The 20,422-nt window shown below is 35.5% G+C and overlaps 1 protein-coding gene across 11 annotated transcripts in view; it reads left to right on the plus strand.

Moving 5' to 3' along the window:
- The window catches only part of DMD (dystrophin), a 2,329,373-nt gene that overhangs the window by 1,411,870 nt on the left and 897,081 nt on the right, over positions 1–20,422 (plus strand). For all 11 annotated transcript variants that reach the window (XR_011968542.1, XM_072616876.1, XM_072616880.1 and 8 more), the window contains one exon: positions 15,511–15,686. Coding sequence is in view for 10 of the 11 variants with exons in the window: in XM_072616876.1 (XP_072472977.1) it covers positions 15,511–15,686 (176 nt within the window). In the remaining variant the exon portion in view is untranslated. The remainder of the gene's footprint in view (positions 1–15,510; positions 15,687–20,422) is intronic.

Genomic DNA, 20,422 nt, shown 5'->3' on the forward strand with positions numbered 1-20,422 from the left:
TTGGGGGAGGGAAGAGAAGAGGGAGGGAGGGAGAAAAAAAATTGGAACTCAATATCTTATAAAAGAGAAAAGACAGGGGCTACTCCTTTAATATATTTCATAAAACATAATTTTGATATGTTATATAATTATTCAAATATTTCTAACAGGCGGTCATCCAGATTTTGTTGGATATTATGATGTAGGAGGTACAGCTAGGTGGTACAGCGGGTAGAATGCCAGGCATGAAGTCAGGAAGATTCATTTTCCTTAGCTCAAATCTGACTCTTACTAGCTGTGTGACCCTGGGCAAATCACTTAGCTTTGATTGCCTAAAAAAGATAATGGATTGACTAGTTTATCAGTCAGTAAGAAAGTGAGCAAATAGTTTTTACTTATAAATTATGGGATCAGTGATAAGGGTTGGAAGAGAGCCCCTGCTCTCCACCAAAGACCAGGGTACCAGGGGCAAGTCACCTGGAATGAATTCGAGGACTCAGTCATTATTGAAGTTAAGGTGGTAAGGATTTATTACACTTTTCAGCAGGCAAGTGTTCTTAGGGAAACTGTGATTTGAATGGGGTACAGGGAAAGTTTATATAGGATATTCTATAGTAAGACATGTGCCAAGTGTGATGACTAGCTGATTTGGGGCAGGATTAGGGAGTGGTTAAGCAGCGGTTAGTTCTTAAAGGAACAAGCACTTTTAGTATCTACTGTTTAGGTATTTTACCCAGAGTTCACGGGAAATAGCTCAAGGGTGTGGGAGGGGGCTACCTGGAGGTGTGGTTTTAGACCTGAAATGTTACTAAGTCAACTAACGTCAGGACTAAAGAATACCAGGCTGCTCTCATCAATGTCTTGTTAGACAAGATAAATGCCAGGGAGTATACGTATGTCTAAATCTACAATATATGTCATTGGTCAGTGAGTGGTAAATGTCATTACGACCCAGTACACAGTCAGTTCAGCCAGTACACAACTAGTTCAAACTAATAAATTCTATAGGTACAACTGACTACTGTATCATGAAAAGAGAGAAATGGTTTTGTAGGGACTGTCTTAAGCATGCTGAAAAATTTTTGACATGTTGCCTAGAAAAGCAGTATGAGTTGCTTAACCTTAAGTATATTGTTTTCTAAGGCAAGCAGGCTGTGTTCATGGGCTGGGGAGAAAGTGCCTGAGCTTAGGGAGAAATGTGATTTTTAGAATTGGCGTTCAAGCATGTACACCCAAGCACCCCATCATCAGGACTGTGCTAAGCACTAGAGATACAAAAATAAAACAAAATAAAAATCATAAAAGGCAAATTATTGTCTCTGACCTCAAGGACCTCACACCTTTAGGGAAAGATAATATAATAATTACATCAATTCAAGGTATACATAGAGTGTAGATGAGAGGTAATCTCAGAAGAAAAAACTAGCAGCAGAGAACACCAGAAAAAGCTTCCTGCAGAAAGGGGAATTTGAGCTAGATCTTAGTCAGAGAATGAGAATTGATACAGCAGAGATCAGAGGAAAAGCATTCTGTGACTACAGACAGTCAGTGCTAGGACATAATGTGGGGAGATGCAACACTGTATAGTAGACTGCCATAGTTGGGTACATGGTGGCGAGTGAAGTGAAACATGACTGATGCTGCAGCACTGAAGTCTAGCTAAAGTCTTTGTCAGATGCGCCCAGCCCCAGCAGGGCAGGTAATCATGATGGAAGACAGTATACTTAACCTTAAGCAACTCACACTGCTTTTCTAGACAACATGTCAAAAATTTTTCAACACACTTAAGAGAGTACCTTAAAAAACCATTTTCTTGGCTTTGAATGTGGCTTTTTATTACTACTTTATTAAATAGGGCCATTGTTATTTTACCAAATCATTTAAAGATTTTCATGTATTTACTCATTTATTTATTTAAGTAAAAATGACTTGTACATAGCAGAGGGCTGAAACCTGAAGAAATAAGGAGCTGTCCACCTGTCCTTTCAGGATATTCATGCCTACTTTCATTCTCTACTTCTTAAATCTCTGCTGGTCTTTGGCAACTGCTTTAAGCACATAAGAGGTTAATTAGCATTCCAGATGGAATATCCCCACAAAAAAAGGGAGATAAGAGTTAAGGACTAGTATGAAACAAAGTTAGAAGAATGGAAGATTGACCTTCCTCCTTCCTACCCATCCAGAGAAGGAGTTCAAGTGTAGCTCTATATTAAATAATTTTTAAAAATAATTTTAAAAAATCACAATTCAATCTAGCCTGCACAGAGCTGCCAAGATTTTTTCTAAAGAGTAGATATAACTGCGGCACCCTTGCTCAGTGACCTCTAGGGACCTTTCAATACCACCAAGAAGAACTATGAAGTCCTTTATTTGGTATTTAAGTATTTCATAATCTGGCCCCCTTCTTAATTTTCCAGTCTTATTTCTTACTCTCCTCCATGCAAACTACAATCTAGCTGTCCTGATCTATATGTAGCTCATCAAACAGAACATTAAATCTCCTGTATCTTGCCTTTGTCTCCAATGCCTGGAATGCCCTGCCTCCTCCCTTCTACTTTTAAGTTTCCCCAGCCTCCTTCAGGACTAAACTCAAATTCTACTTTCTGTAGGAAGCCTTTCCTGCATTTATATACCCTGGCCCCCAGCCCTCCTGTTCCCAACATTAACATCTTCTTTTGCAGACAACCTGCGTTTTTTTCCGTATGTAGACTACATGTGTCTGGTTAATTACATATTGTCCCATCATTATAAATATAAGCTCTTAGAAGGCAGAGACTTTTTTTTGTCCTTTCTTTGTATCCCCCACACTTAGTACAGTGCCTAACACATAGTAAGCATTTGTAAATGATTGTTGACGAACTGACTGATAAAAATATAGAGGAGAGGGGTGGAGCAAGGTCAGAATGCTGTAGAATTCTCTTCAGAGATCTACTGTGTGCCAGGCTCTGTACCAGGGATGAGAGACCAAGACCAAAATCAAACCATCCCTGGCTTCCAGGGGCTTTCATTATACTAAAAGGAAAAAGGTTCAGGATAAACAGATGTGTAAGAGAAGGAATAGTCTATCATGGTAACACTCCACAGCAATTGTTGAGAAATGTTAAGGAACTTGTTTTTCTGAGTTGCCATGTTTTCCAGAAACACTGGATCAAGAGTATGCAGGAGACCCTGAATGGGTCAGGGAGGAACCCCAACCCCACATGCTGACATAGTTTGTTATTTGTATTCCAAACTGGACTCCCCATATCCAACTGACTCTTGGGAGTCAAGACAGGTACCAGTCTTGGGAAATTACTTTTGCAACTGGGACCCTTGTAGATAAGCAAAACATCCTATCTTCACAGTCTTCACAGTTTCTAAGGGAAAAGAATTCTGGGTTTTTTGTCATCTTGCTTTCCCCTTCTGGATGAATTTAGTCCTTTTCCCACTTTTCCTGAACCTTTCCCACCTCATACCACAATCCTTTAGGCAGAAATTTGTGTTTTCTCCTCCTTCCTTTGTCCTATTATCATAAATATGGAAACTTCTATGTGGATTGTGAACTCTTCGGGTTCCACATGCATGTTCACTTCTCTTGTAATAAACCTAATTTTCATGTATATTTTGTGAAGTTGTAATTCCCTGTTGACATAATGCAGGCAGAAACTCCAAGGGGGAAAAACTGCCAATATCTGTTGCTAGGGGAGCTGAAAGTTTCAGCTAGAATCAGTGTTCTGATTGAGGCCCCAAGTAAGACTCAGGAAGATAGCATGTTGAACTGATGGCAAGAGTAAGTCAGGTGTTCATGGAAATGATTTTAACAAAGTGGGCAATAAACTACTCTGGTTGCTCCTGCATAGCTAAAACTGGGGAGCCCCTTACCTGGGGAATTTTGTTGAGGGCCAACACTTTTCATTCAGAATGGTACTACTAATATCTTTGTTTAAAGAATGCCATATCTGGATCTAAGAGTCTGATAAATTAGGATAACTAGGCCATGAAGACTTAAAAAGTGCAATGCATAAGAACCAAGTTTGGAGTGGAAGATGGCTGCGTGCATTCTCAAGTTGCCAAATAGATCTGAATTTTTCATATAAGATGAGGAAATCTGCTATCTAGCTCCAAATGTTCACTCAAATGACTAATGAATAAGTTGGTATTTAAGAGGAAAGGGACTTATAAATAATTTAGAATTTAAGAGGAATTAAATAAAATCTAGAATTTTGCCATTTAGTGGAATATGACTAAAGTGATTCACTTTGCTAGACTTTAAATATCAAGCTGCTTATGTTAAAAACTCAACAGAGAAAATAATGTTTATAAAGGTCTGGATCCATCCCAGTTAGTTGACACAGTGTCTTGAACATGGAGTCAGTCAGAACTAAATTTGAATCCTGCCTCAAGATATTTTTTAGATGTGTGACTCTGCAAGGTTTTCTGCCTCAGTTTCCTCATGAGTAAAATGAGAATAGTATCCTTTAGATCACAGTTAGAGTGATTATAAAATTATGTAAAGCATTTAGCAAACCTTTAAGTTACACACATACACCAGCAATTACATAAATGAGTTCCACTGCGTATTTGTATAATATGTAGCTGACCCTTGACATTTGCAGGTTTTGCATTCACGGTTTTGGTTATTTGTGGGTTGTCCACTAATGATTAAATGGGAATTTTTGGAGATTTGCACATAGTGCAAAAAGTCACAGACAACATGAACATGTAAACTAAAAATAAAAAGATGTAGTAAGTTATAAATGCATACTGCATAATATTAATCAGCTTTATAACTTACTACCATAAGTATACATACATAAATTTATTGTAAACAATTGTATTTTGTTAAACATTTCAGTGCACTAAAAAAAACCAGTTAACACTTTTTGGGAATGCTTCCCCTTTGTCTCTTTGCCATCCAGACTCAGACACGTGATTTCCCCATCTCCCATACGCCACCTCCAGTGATCCTTAAATCTTTTCTTGGGAGAAGAAAATCAGTGAAGCAGTTGCTGTGGTTATACCAGCGGCTGTGAAGACTCTGCATTGTGTGCAAGATAGGAATCTCCCTCCATGGAAACTGTAACTTTTTTTATTGTTACAGTGTGTTGTTTTACTAGTCATATATATTAGATATAATCAGAATTATTAAAAAATAGAGGTTTGGGCTTGGGCCTGGAGTTATTCTGAGTTTTTCACGTTCTTGGTGGTCCTATGTCCTTAATCACCCCACCCCCAGTGTTAAGGGACAAGTATGTAGGTATCTATGTGTGTGTGTCTATATATATATACAGAGAGAGAGAGACACACACACATGCATGCACATTTATGCATACATATATGTATATATGGAGAGAAAGAGATAGAGAATATACTTATAACTCCTTACTTCAAAGAAAATGTATTTTCGGGGGAGTTGTAGTATTTTCTAAAGCTTATTTTTAAAACATTTATTGAAGTCCTTTTTGGCTGCCTCTCCTCCACCACTCAGGTGACTGTAAGTTTGCAAAAGCCACAGGACTGGAGTATAAGCTCTGGCCAGTCTTTCTAAGCTGAGAAAGGCTTGGAGTATGAAAGACTGTGGTTAAAGACAAACCTAAGCAAGTCTGGAGAGCGTCATCATCAGCTTGGCTGCAGCAAGAGGTTTTTTTTTTTTTTAATCCCAGCAATTCTTAGACACTATCTCATCAATTACAGAGGGGTTGCAGTTTGTACTGGTAGAGTAAATCTCACCCAGATAAAATAACAGATCCTTGAAATGTTAATGATTTGTTGTTTTTTTTTAAAGAAAAAAATTCTCTTGTATTTTATGTATTTAAATTATTATGAATTCATCTGGTAAACACCTTAATACCCTTGATCATTATGGATTTATATAAGTACTTATTTTAAGATAAAATGCTTCCAAAGGAAATTACATTATGATTTGATATTCAGTAAATGTCCTATTAAAATTAACTGCTACTGTATATCATTATCATCTAGTTCAGTCATAAGGTATTTTCATTTGAAATGGAATATTATGCTTTGAGTTTGAGTAGGTATTTTTATTATTCTTTTATAGCCTCCACCTTCAGGAACAGCCTGGGAATTTTACCAACAAAGAGTTCAAATGTTGTACAACACACGTAAAAAAAAACAAACTCTAGATAGAATGAAACAAAACCTATTTTAGTATCATTGCCTGCTACCCCCCCAAAAAAAAACTTTGAGGGATTATTGTTAATAGGAATTTTGTTATTCTTTGTGTCATTTCAGTCATGACCTACCTTTAGTGACCCCATTTGGGATTTTCTTGAGAAAGATACTAGAGTGGTTTGCTATTTCCTTCTCCAGTTCATTTTACAGATGAGGAAACTGAGGGTGACACAGCTAGTAAGTGAACTCAGGAAGATCAATCTTCCTAATTCCAAACTCAGTGCTCTATCTACTTTGCCACCTAGCTACTCCCATTCCCAAAAGGGCTATCATAGGTACCTCCAACATTTTTTCCCCCATTTTGTTTTTTCATTTGTTTCAGTGTTCAAATCTTCATGACTCCTTTTGGGGTTTTCTTGGCAAAGACACTGGTGTGATTTGCCATGTTCTTCTCCAGTCCATTTTACATAGAAGGAAACTGAGGCAAATAGCATTGAGTGATTTGCATACAGCATACAGCTAGTAAGTGTCTAAGGTCAGATTTGAACTCAGGTTTTCCTGACTCCGGGTCTGGCACTGTATCTACTGAGCCACATAGCTGACTAGTAGGGATTTAACCTATCATTAAATATTAAAAAATATATGGATATAACTTATACATTTACAGCAGCCATTACAATTTAGTGTCCTAATTCATAGCTGTGGTCCTTTAGCTAGGAGTGAGACAATAGTATGAATTCAAATTTTTGGTCATCCTTTAAGTTCAAGGTAAGAAAAATCTCACTTTTTGTAGCTCTTTACATGGTTTGGTAAATATTCTAACTTGTGAATGTGTATTTTACACACATATAATATACATATACATATATATACATTGATACACACAATAAAAATGCATATATACATTATTCTGTATCTTTATGTGTATATGTATAAGATGCATGTGTATATATATGTGTGTGTACTATATATATATGTGTGTAAATGTGTAGAATGATCATGTGTATATGTTACATATATATGCTTTTATTTTAACATAATAAAGCTTAAAAATGCAGCAAGATTTTTGGTATACCTTTATATGAAAAAATACAGAAAAAGAGAAAACAAATGGGAAAGAGAGCACCAACATATATTTGTATTTCTGCATTATCTCTTAATACCAATCAGAAAACACATTGATGAATTAGGACATTTAGGATACCATAATACTTCAGTGTTCTCTCTCTCTCTCTCTCTCTCTCTCTCTCTCTCTCTTTCTCTCTCTCTCTCTCTCTCTCTCTCTCTCTCTCTCTCTCTCTGTCTCTCCTTCCCTGCTTCTGGTCTCCAGTTCCTTTTCTTTGCAGTCACATTCAATTCACTACTAACTGGAACACGGTCAAATTTGTCCAATCTGCCTTCCTTCAGTTCTAGAGTTCTACAAACACTTATTAAAGATCTACATTTATAAGATCATAAACTTTAAGGGTGGAAAATTGGGTTCACTTCTAAAATGGTAATATAGTATAGCTGAAATACTTCAGATATGGAAATCAGAAAAATCCAGGCTCTGCCACTTAGTAGCATGTAGTTTCAGGCAAAACCCTTGACTTCTCTGACCACAGTTTCGTTACCTATGACATGGGGTTAAAGCCAATTCAATAGGAATGTGTTAAAGATCAAATCTTATTAAATGCTTTACATACTTTGTAAATGATGTATACAAATGTAAGAAATTATTAGAAGTTTGGCAAGTCACCCACTGTGGGTAACTATTCAAGATAACAGATTTCTTCATAGTCTGTGAAAAATTTAATTATCTGAGGAAACATGTAACTCTTCTATTTAAAACTCAGTTCTTATGCACTGTAGTTTTTATACTTTCATGGTCTAGTCATCCTGATTTTATTGAACTCATATCCACATATGGAATTAAGTACTGATCTTAATAATAGCACACGGAATGTCTAATCATGAAGGCTGAAGAAAATCTCATTTCATTTATCCTTTCACAAAGTAGTGAGGATGATCTTTCAGATTCCTTGAGTTCGGATAGGTGACAAAAAAGATTCAACAGGAATGTTTGGGTCTTCTTTTTATAAAGGAGGAAAACAAGACTGGACTAGAAAATACTACATTACATATTCGTGGATGGCAGTTTACTTGATATCAATCCCACTTAGTTTTATCGCTCTCTAGGAGGCAGAACTCTATTGTTTCCATTTGACCTATAAGTAAACCAGATATTTCAGGTCCCAAAGTGTCTCCACGGCCAAATTCTAAATCTCGATTTATCTTACTCTGTTTCATCAGCTAGCTCAGTGAAGGTTAGATGTTCTTTCTACCCACTCTTCTCCATTTTCTCTGCTTATCTTTTTTTCATTCTCTTTCTGTAACCTTTCATTTTCCTATTTCTGCTCCATTTAGTTTATGGATATTTACCAATTCCTTTATCTACTACACAATTCATGCAATTTATCATCGCACAGTTTCCAAGCATTATTCAGCCCCTCCTTATTCCTTTTCTTCCTTAACTCTCTTTCATTTCCTTCTTACTGCCCATTTCTGCAGTTTTAGAAAGTTTTACAATTTTTTTATTAGTGCAATGTTTCTTGTAGTTTTTCTTATCATAAATAATACAACAGTTCGTGTCCTTTATAAGCCTCCACCCACTCATATTGAGTCCTTTCAGACAAAATTGTACAGTGTTGCTGATGTAAAAAGGACATTAAGGCAAACGGCTAGCTTAGTTTGTGAACGCTTTGGAAAGAGAGGAATGAAGATCTTTAAATTCAAAATTTTGCTAAGCTGATACCAGGATGTAGAATAAATCACTATATGTCAACAAACATTTATTAAAAGTGCTTACTAAATGCAGAGTGTTTCCCAAAGTTACATGAATACTTTTGGAGCAGCCTGCACCATGCACCATGCTAGATTTTGGATATACACACATAGATATGACACAGAATGAGCTCTCAAGGGTTTGCAATCTAATAGAATGAAAGAAATATATGTGATATAGGAAGTGGGATAAATGGAAAAGAGAAAAAGCAGAATTATATGAGAAATTGGAACCTAGAGAACTCACTTTTAGTTGGGAGAGATGAAAGGGTTAGCTGGGTGGGCAAAATGTAAGGGAAAGCTTCAGGAAGAAACTGATATCAGGCACGCATGGGAAGAAGAATGAATTACAGAAAGTAGTCCAATTTGGCTAGAATTTAGAGTAAGTAAGGGATAGTAGTATGAGATATAGATGGAAAGGTAGATTTGGTGGGGATTGGAGAAGAGGACTATAAGAGATGCAAAACCAGGAGTTTATACTTTATTTACTAGGCAATGGGGAGCCACTGAAATTTTTTGAGTAGAAAAGTAACATAAGATGGTTCTGTGATCAGAGTTGTGCTTTAAGACGATTGCTCGGTGTGAAGCAAAGCATGGATTGAAAAAGGGATAAAGACAGGAATCCTCATTAGAATGGAATAAAGGAAGGTCCTGTTTATTGCAAATAATGAATTCTGTAAGGTTATATTATTTGAATTCTCATTGCATATTTCCATTGATTTGGAACCAATGACAATTTTTTTTAACAATTTAGTTTCAAAGAGGATGAATTCAAATATATGTGACCACTGTTTCATTATTCACACTACCCAAGACCTGCTTATGACAAAGGCAAAAGGAGATGAGGACATGGTTGCACTGGAAGTGGAAAGGAAAGACCATTTCCAGAAATATCGAAGAGTTTGTATACTTGACAACTATCTGGATAACAAATACTTACTATGCACCTACTATGTGTTACAAATACACTTCCATTGACTCTCAATTGCTGATACCTTCTCTGTCCTGAATAGTGAAGTTACCTAATTATTTTCTTTATATAATCACTCAGGCCAAATACTAATTTTTCTCTCTTGCTACTTGACCACAAACCATCACAAGTCATTCTCCAAATGCATTCTGTCCCAATGACCAACGTGAAGAAAATGGCCTGGTACTCTCATCTAGCTGTAGAATAGAGGGTGGATTATTGTTGCTCAGTTAGTTTTAGTTGTGTCTGACCCTTCACAACCTCATCTGGGGTTTTCTTTGCAACAATACTGGAGTGTTTTGCCATTTCCTTCTCCAGCTCATTTTACAGGTGAGGAAAGTGAGGCAAACAGGGTAAAGTGACTTGCCCAGAGTAGGTGTCTGAGGACAGATTTGAATTTTTTCTTACTCCAGGCCCAGCACTCCTATCTACTGTTCCACCTAGCTGCCCCTGAGAGTGAATTGTCCATGACCATGTGTATAAGACTTCTCTTCAAAGTCTAACTGAATGGATTTCAGAGACCATCCATTCCAAACTATATTTAAACAGGAGTTCTTATCAGATCTTTGACAAATGGTCATTCAGTCTCTGTCTGAAAATCTCCAGTGACAGGGATGCATTAAATATGGGACTGATGTTCTTATCAAGGTTGGTAATCATGGAAATCACCTGTGTAAACATGAAAATTGAAGCCAAAGGAATTGAAGAAATCAATTGATTGAAGTCAAATTGATGGAATCAAAGGAAAACTAATAAGGACCACACTTAGGACCTTGGATTTCGAGGCAAGAACTCTTTCCACTATATCCCCTTGCAAAAAAAAAAAATGATAAAGAACATGAAAAAGCAGGAAAATTGTACCTTGTCAATGTATTATCTTAGAGCAGGGGTGGGGAACCCTTGGAACCTCCTTTTCTTAAGGGGATTTGTTCTGTGAAATTTGGATTCAGTCAAAAGACCTAGAGGTCCACATATAACCTTGAGGTGACAGGTTCCCCACCACTGTGACACTTAGATACTGGAAATGCCTATTCATCAATAACATGGTCTCCTGGGAGTCTTTCCTACTTTCCAGGAGAATATAACAGTAGAAATGGCCTACTGTTTCATGTGCTAAGTATTTGTCAGTGCACACTTAAGAGTCTTTTTATGTATTAAGCATTTATTTCTGTGATGGAGAAAATAAATAGCAGTCTTGTGTATTAAAAATTAAGTAAGGTACTGAAAACAAATTATGTATGTAACTTGGAGAGGAGACCAAGAGTAACTTTAAGAAAGAAAAATTGATTACCTAATATTATTCAGTCAGCTGGGGAGTAGCAACTGCTTTGAATTACCCACTATTTTGAATAAACCAGATTGATAATGTTTTACCAAATTTCACTTCATAAAATCTAAAAACTCCCCATATTTAAAAAATAACGTATCATCTCTAAACATTATCATCTTTCAGTCTCAGGAGATAACTCAGGAACACCAAGTCCACAATTTTGCTTTCAGTTTTGATCCATTATTTTGTTACCATGTTTTTCTCTCTCTACTAGTTAATCCACTATGCTTCTTAAAGAGTATTAGTTTTCTTTTTAAAACATGCATTATGCAAATTTGCATAGAGAGGCTTATTATGCCTTGCTACCTAATCTTTCCATACAAATGTAATAAGTTAAGGAGTTACTCTTTCACCAAAAAAAAAAAAAGACCCCAATTTGGAACTTCATATGAATTAACTTTCAATCATTCCTTTCTAATTGATTATTCTTTCTTACTTTAATTCATTTTAGAAACAGAAATATCCCCTAGTGGATCCTATGGTTAGATGGTGAAAGGCAGGTTCATAGTAGAAAGGGTACAGGGCTTGGAACTGGGACACTTGGGTTTGGATTTCACCTCTATCACATACTGCCTAATGATCAAGGGAAACTGGCTGAAAAAAAATGAGGACAATAATACTGATGTCACCTATTCTCCTTTCGAAGGTAATGCATAGAAAACATTATAGTGAATAAGACATGGATAATAAAAATTAAAATGATAGTTCCATGGAAGTTAGAGTATTTGTTAATGAGAATTTTGTTGGAATTTAAACTCTTCACAACCTGGCCCCTTCCTGCCTTTTCAGTCTCTGCATATATTACCCTTCTCCATGAACTCTATGGTCCAGCCATACCTACTTACTGACTTACCGTGCCTCACGCACAACTGTCTGTCCATCTCTGGTCTCTGTGCCTGTGTAGTGGCCATTCTGACTACAATAACATCTCTTTTCAACTCCATCTCTTAGAATATGTGTATTCTTTTAAGATTCAGCTCAAATGTTACCTTCTTCAGGCATTCTTTCATAGTTCAGCTCTACCCTATTCTCAGGTGCTAAGGCTTTCACATGTAAAGCTACCTTCCAGCTATTCTGCATGTATCTTGTAAGTAATTATTTATTTTCCAGGTGACTCCTTCACTTTTTTGAATGAAACTACACACACACACACACACACACACACACACACACACACACACACACACACACACACACATATATACTTCTAATTTCCAGCATTTAGCATGGATCTGGGTACATGATAAAGGCTTAATAAATGCTTAGTGACTGATGATAGTATTATAAGATTTTCCTATATGAGATTTATATTCTTTATGTGCTTATGGACATATGCACATAATTATATATGTGTACATAGATATATATGTGTGTGTATATATATATACATACATTTGAATTTCATGATCAACGGAAACTCTCATTTTCAAAATCAATGATCCTAATAGTTCATTTTTTCTAAGTTAATTCTATTTTCTGACTCCTTACATATCAGTTTTGTTAGAATAAAAGGCGCAGATTAGCTGAGTTCAAAAGTGCTCCTATTTTAAAAAACCCAAGAAATTAAGCATTAATACTTAAATATGAATACTGAGTTCCTAAAGAATTTCATAAATGACTGCTACCATAAAACAATTAGATCTAAACTGTATTATTTTATGCAAAACAAAACAGAGAGTCTATTAGATGGCATTCTTTTAAAAATAATTTATCCAATTTGCTCAATTCAACAAACATTCTTGAAATATCTCATATGTAAAGTGCTGTACAAAGGTCTAGGGGAAAAAAATGACATACTCCCCACCTTTAACAAGAGTACAATCTGTTCAGGGAGATACAACATGTATAAACATAAGTATGTACCCCACAGGATCTCCTTCCATTCCCAGGTTCATCTTTGGGGCAGTGTGACCCTCAAAGAAGGAAGTCAGACTTTTCTCATATTTTCTCTGGCTCATTATGCCCTGTGCTGGAAAAGAACTCTGGGAGGAGGAGAGAGGATATCTACAGCAGAATTTAAGCATGGATCTTGTTTAAGTCTCTCTGAAGGGTTAAACATAATCCCTTCTAGGAAAAGTTCTCGATGTCTAAAATAAGTATCAGGTGTAACACAATGATTTCCTCTAACACAGAAACTATATTTGAAACAGAAAAGACTTATAAATAGCAATTAACAAACATTTAAAACATAAAATACTAGTTCTTCAGACTTAATATGAAGCTATTATGGTATTAAAAGCTTGAAACTGTACTAAGATTTTTGGATACCTTGCATTCTCCCTGAAGCTAAAGAAAATTTCATAGGACTTGTAGAACAGTTATTTCATTTTCATCTTAGATATGTCCAAGTAAATCACAAAAAGAAACACCAGGTTTTCTAGCCAACCAGGTGTGGCATGACCCTTTTCCTCCCTTTATGTTCAGCATGATTGCATCAGTTTTTATCTCCTTTTAGAAGCAATGTTGTTGAAGGGAGTGCGTAGATGGTTAGGTGGCACAATGGATAGAGCTCTGGACCTGGAATCGGGAAAACTTGAGTTCAAATTTAACCTGACATTGACTAGTTGTGCAACCCTAGACAAGTCATTTAACCTCTGTTTCCTTCAATTTCCTCATCAGTAAAATGAGGATACTAATGGCACCTGTACTGTTCTGAAGTTCAAATGGGATATTTGTAAGTCACTCATCACAGTTCTTGCCACATAGCAGGCACTTAATAAAAGTTTGTTTCCTTATCTCCTGTTGGATACCTAGCTCTAACTCAAGAACTCTTTACCCTTAGAATTCATGAGGTTAATTCCAGGGATGGAAACGTCCAATTCTCAGGGTCACTATTCAATGACATTGGCCCAGGAATAGAAACACAAAACAGAAGAGGCAGTCAAGATCTTGAGATCAAGTCTCAGGCTCAAGCTTGTGTTCTCAGTGCCATGTCCTGGAGTCAGTCACTATTTCTGTTAGGTAAATCCCTTCTGCCTCCTTTTCTGAAAGTCGAGGAAAGAGCTAGAATACTCAAAAGAGGGTATTCTAAAAGGGAGAGAGGTAAAAGCCTTTCTATAAACCTTACAACTGACTGTAGTCAGGGCAGGGGTGGGGTAGTGGTTGGTGGTGTAATGTGCTTCAAAGATCAGATGGCAATCATCTTTCATGCAACTCCTCAGAAAACAAAGACACAAGCATTATCCCAAAATACAGTACATGTCCCCCAGCAAGAAGCCATTGTTTAGTCCATCCCCTCCAAACCAGAGCACAGGTCTCACAAAGAGGACCCAATAACCATGTCCTTTCTCATGTTTACCTCTGCTATAAGCACAAGAACAATAATAGGATCAAAGGATTTTACAGCTATTATCTCATTTTATCGTCACAATAACCCTGGGAGGCAGATGCTATTATTATTTTTATTTTACAGTCAAGGAAACTGAGGAAGTCAGATGTTAAATGACTTACCTAGAGACACTCAGATGATAAACATGTGATACTGAGCCTAGATTTTAGACTCAGGACTTCTTGATACCAGGTCTAGACTCCCATTCATTGTGCCATCTAGCTGTAGTAGCCTATTATAGGGGAAAACAGGAGATTCAAAGAATGTACTAAGAAAAAGAACAATGTGCCTATGGGGTCAAGTGTATAACTAAGCTTGGTCACACAGGGACATGTTTTATTTTAAAGATTTCAGAATAATTTCACAAAAAAATCCTTCTCTTTCATTCTTTATTTTTATATTTCATATGAGTAATTGATTAGAAATTCAAAACCTTTGCTTACTTTTAAGTTCATAGCACTTTATAGCCTACCCATAGTTATGGGAATAAGAAAGTACATTTACACTTGATATATTTTCCTACTAATTGATTTGTAGAACATTATAATATTCTTTAGCAAGCTATTTTTTTAAAGTCTAAACTAGACCAGAACTTTGAAGATGCTTGTGGAAAAAACATTAAAAGACATCTTTATTTCCTACCCTAGTTATTTCAGTTTTCCAGTCAATGTGTGTGTATATGGATAGATATATACATATACACATATATATACACAGGTAATGTGTACGTATATAATACATTATCGCAAGCATATGTTATATATGTACACACATATGTATTTTATATGTATATGTGTGTATGTGTGTGTATGCACACACATAAGCACACATTTTCCCTTGGTGGATTTTATTTGTTTCACTCCCCAGCTGTCTTGCCAAAGACTTTATTTCATGTTCCTCCTCTCCACCCACCAAAAAAGTAGCATTTCACATTTGTTTTGTCCTGGTTGTTCTGGTGTGTTCCAGGAGCTCCAGGATGGCATCAGTCGGCAGCAACCTGTTGTCAAGGAATTAACCGTAACTGGAGAAGAGATAATCGAACAGTCGTCCAAAGGAGATGCGAGTATTTTAGAGGATAAACTGGATTACCTGAATGTTCGGTGGCAGGAGGTCTGCAGACAGTTGGCAGAGAGAAAAAAGAGGTAGGATAGCAATAAATATGGACACTTACACTTGCCAATAGTCAATTTAATCTATTGAGAAATGAGAAGATTAAATGAAAGAAAACCTTATTAAGGCCTGAAACGTAAGAGCATTAATCTTTTGATAAAATATCGATCAATAAGAATCAAGAACTTTCTATTCATTCATTCCTTTTGTATATTTTAAATTCGTAGTAACCACTAACTAGGGGAGTTATATGTTCTTTTACTAACAGATTAAAAAAAATCTTTTAGACACATACTCTTTCAAATGTGAATGTTCTCAAGCTATTCCCATTTCAATAAATGGGATCACATTTTTAAGGGGAAAAAACAAACATTAGCTTTTCTTTTGCCTATTATTTTTCTGCTAATTTTCCGTAGCTGAAATGATGATGGTAAAAAAATGATAATATTTTAGTCCAAGTGCATTTCTTTGTTCTGTCCAAATTTGCGAGGATGTGGTCTTTGCTAACTGTTAAGGTATCATGTAAATAACAGCCTTGCTCACCTTCAGTTTCATTACTGCACTTATAATCATCTTTTCTTGATTTAAATTTTGAAAGAGGGAATAGATACAAACATTTGAAAGCAGAGTAAACAACCCTAAAAGGTTATTACTGAATTTAATCATCATTAAACTTTTCCTTGAAAGATATTTAAAGTTAAGAAAGCCAACTGTAAGCCCTGCTATTAGAAATGTTAGATAATCTTATGGATGGGTTTTGTGTTAAATTTCCTGTTGTTAATGTTAATGTTTCTTGGTTCATATGAAATGGTTTGGCCTTTATTTGTCAAATGAGATTATCATTATGTATACTTAATGGGAAATCAGCTCTCTTTCCAAGCTGTAGCCTCCTGCTTATCATTTACATTAAAGGTGGTTTTTGATATGCTGAAACCTGAAATAGCCCACAGAGGGAGGCCCTGGATTGAGAGAAACTAAGAAAGGGTTTCAGAAATACGCTCTATCCTACTTTTCCACAACTTATTGCCTACACCAGCAGTTCTCAAATTGTGAATCCAGGAGGTCTACAAGGTCAAAACTATTTCCTTAACAATGTAAAAGTGCTATTTGCTTATTAAAATAATCTACCCTTTCCCAAATACATATCTTTATGAGACCAGATTTTTTTTTCACATATATCTATCAAAACTACTTATCAAAGAACAGACTGAATGCAGCAGCAGATATGAGAACCCAACTGTCTACAGACATTAAAGAGATTTACAAAACTATGTAAAACAATGCTATTCTAACTTTTTTGGTTGTTTAAGAAAATAAAGTTAATTTTAATAAAATGCATTAATATGCAATATTTTGTTAGTTATATAACAATATACTACATGAATAATATAATACAATCTATAAAATTACTATAATAATAATAAATAATATTATTATTATATGAATAAATTACTATTTTAAAAATGTATCCACAAGCTTCTGATATGGTAAATGTCAATAGCTCTAACCCACATAAACGAAAGATCTTTGAAGTCTTCAATAATTTTAAAAGACAATAACAGGGTCCTGAAACCAAACCACTGGCCTACACCCTTCATATTGACTAATGTGACGCATTGAACTGCATTATTTCTTTCTCTCTTTTTGTTCTAGGTGTATTATTTCATTCATGTAAAAAATTCTTAAAGAAACTTCTACTACTAATACACATTAGCCTGTGCTGTGATATATACATATATATATATAGTTATATATAGTTATATACAGTTATAGAGCTCAATAGGGCACCGAGAGGTTGAATGACTTACAATGGTGTCGGAAGCTGGACTTGAATCCAGATCTTCTGGTACCAATAGAGGCTCTCTATCCACTACGCCATGCTGTATCTTCACACTGATACTCCTGCACAAAATAGGTACAATGACCTAAAAAAAAAAAAAAAAGGCTAAAGGATATAAGCACCGTCTAAAGATATTTCCATTTCAAATCTCTGGTTTGCAAATTCTGTAAGAAATTTATTTCTGATTATAAATAGCTTTATTTTTAAAAAAACAGCTTATTTTTTTCTCATTAACACACTTCTTTTGAAGGGCCATGAAATCAAACAGAAGTTATTCTATCTGGTACAGAAACATTTCTTTACTTTAATAATAGATATATTTATACTCCTAACAGGCTTGAACTTGCATGATATTAATTTTAAGCTCTGCCCAAACTTGCTCAAACTAAAATATTAAGAAGCAAGAAAACTGAAATACCCTAGCAAGTTTTTAAACGTTTGGTAGATGGCTCTTCATAATTATTGCAAATTAAATGATTGTTCATTTAAAAAAAATCAAACAACTCCCATTCATTGAGTTGCTATAGTTCAGTCATTTGTTAGTCATGTCCAACTCTTTGTCACCCCATTTGGGGATTTCATGGCAAAGATACTGGAGTGGTTTGCCATTTGCCTTGTTGGCTTCAGACCTAGCTACCCATTTATTAAGTACCTGTAGCTATATATGTGCCAGGTACTCTTCTAGGCACCGGAGATATACAGACAAAAATGAAATAGGCTTTGCCCCATCCATGGAGATAAAATATACACAGATAAATCTGTGCAAAGCAAATATAATTTTATTTTTGGTGGGGGGAAGGTACCAATAGATGGGGAGAATCAGAAATATATTATAGAAATGAACTCATGAGTTGAGTTTTGAAGGAATTTATAGATTCTTAAGGATAGGAGCCTAAGAGAATGCATTGCAGGTATGGAAAAAGATCAAGAGAAGAGATGTGTGAAGGATATTTCTTTTATTTATACATATATGCACATACACATATATACATACACACACATATATACTCACACATACATACTCACATATATGTATATAATCATTCTGAAAGCTATTTTGAAAGGCACATTGGAGAGGTGAAAGATATGAGATGGAGATTAATCCAATTAGATTAGGAGGTCCTTGCAATTACACAAGTGAAAGGTCCTGGGTGCTTGATCAAGGGGGTAGCCATGTTGTTGTAAAGGTGACAGACCTGAGAGTTGTCAAAGTAGAATCAACAAGACTTGACAACTGATTGAATATATGGGGTGAGAGGGAGAATAAAGAGTCAAGAATGACTCTGAAGCAATTTATACAACGAGATTATGGTTCATTGTCTTCCTTTTAAAGTAGGTCTTTTCACTGGTGATCCCCAAATATCAAAATCTATTAATTTTTCAACTTAAGTTGACATTTAGATAGTCCTTTGTAATTAACACATTTTACAAGAATAATACTCAATAAATTTTATTTGATCCTTGAAATAACCTTTGTGGTAAGCAATGAAATATTCCTACTCCTCTTTTAGAACTGCAGAAACTGAGTCTCATAAGTCTAAACAACCTCTCTAAGGCCACAGTCTGAGCTAGAGTTTGCCTCTCTTCACACAATAAAAATGGTGCAGCAATTTGTTCACCACAAGTTGGCTTTAATGTCTCATTCCTGCCAGTTTTCAGAGAACCAGTACATGCTGTCTATGTTTGGGGCTATATCCTGGAAATCAAAACTTAATTACACCTAAGGGATGCAACAATAATTCATTACAAAAATTTTACCCATTTTAAGATTTTGCTCTATAGAGAGTTTTAAACCATCTTTAAAGTACTTTTTTTAGGGTCCTGAAAAGTAGGAAAAAATATTTATACTTATAAGTTCAGACAAACAAAAGTCATTTGTATTTTCCTTCATAGGCTGTTAGAAACTGATGTCATGACTTAAGTCAATGGAAATTTGCGAAGGGATAATAATAAAATAAACTCAATGTCAAGTCTCCTTGCAGGCTTGTGCTTTGGCCCAGAAATCCAAAAGCAAGCTAATTTCCAATAAAAACAAATATTTCATAAATGATGCATTAAGCTAGCAAGTATAAGAGAACTGTAATCATGAAACTGTCATCCATCAATGATACACTCCTTTTGCAACCTAAGCACAAGTTAGAAGGAAATAGAAGTTATTTATTCTGTAAGTGACAAATAAGATATTGAATTCACATCTTGGATAAAATTGCCACTAAACTTTCAGTAAAACTCCTGAAAGTAGTTAATGTTCCTTATGAAACCTACATACACAAGAACATATATAATTGAAGAAAAAATACATTAATCTAAATCGTATGGCTTTAACCCCAGAAAATCTTATGTGTGTCTCATTTTTAATAATAACACGTTGAAAACATGAAAGGAAGATTCCCAAAGTTTATTAAGTACTGATAGATATTCTCTAAGACTGTCCTATAGAAACCTAGCAAATGGAAACTTGAACCAATTAGTTGGACAATTCAAACTAGAGCATTTGAGGTTGCCTCGATTAGAACTGGCTAATATCATTTTGGTATAATAGAAATGAGTTCCAGGATAGCTGATAGTCACCAAGAGAAACTTTGTAAATGGAGAAACTGAAGTAGAAAGCCTCAGAGAGGAATTAAATAGGAAAGACGGAAAGTTGTATAACAAGTCAATAGTAGATCTCAGTGATTTCTACTTAATAGCCTATCTGTTCCAGTTTTGGGCCTGTTGTAAACTCTTATGTAATGCACAGTCAATTCAATTTGTTGAAGCAAATTCAGCAGATTAAATATACAAGTTGCTGTATGCAAGTTGATGCTGCTGCTTGCTCTAGTTTGTCATTTTTTTTCTCGAAGAGGACCATGACGTCAGGGAGGTGATGCCATGACATGCAAGTGAATTGCATTGAAGTGAGGGAGGTCTGTACTAAGTCACCAGCCT

Source organism: Notamacropus eugenii, chromosome 5 (genome assembly GCF_028372415.1).
Source record: "Notamacropus eugenii isolate mMacEug1 chromosome 5, mMacEug1.pri_v2, whole genome shotgun sequence".
NCBI lineage: Eukaryota > Metazoa > Chordata > Mammalia > Diprotodontia > Macropodidae > Notamacropus > Notamacropus eugenii.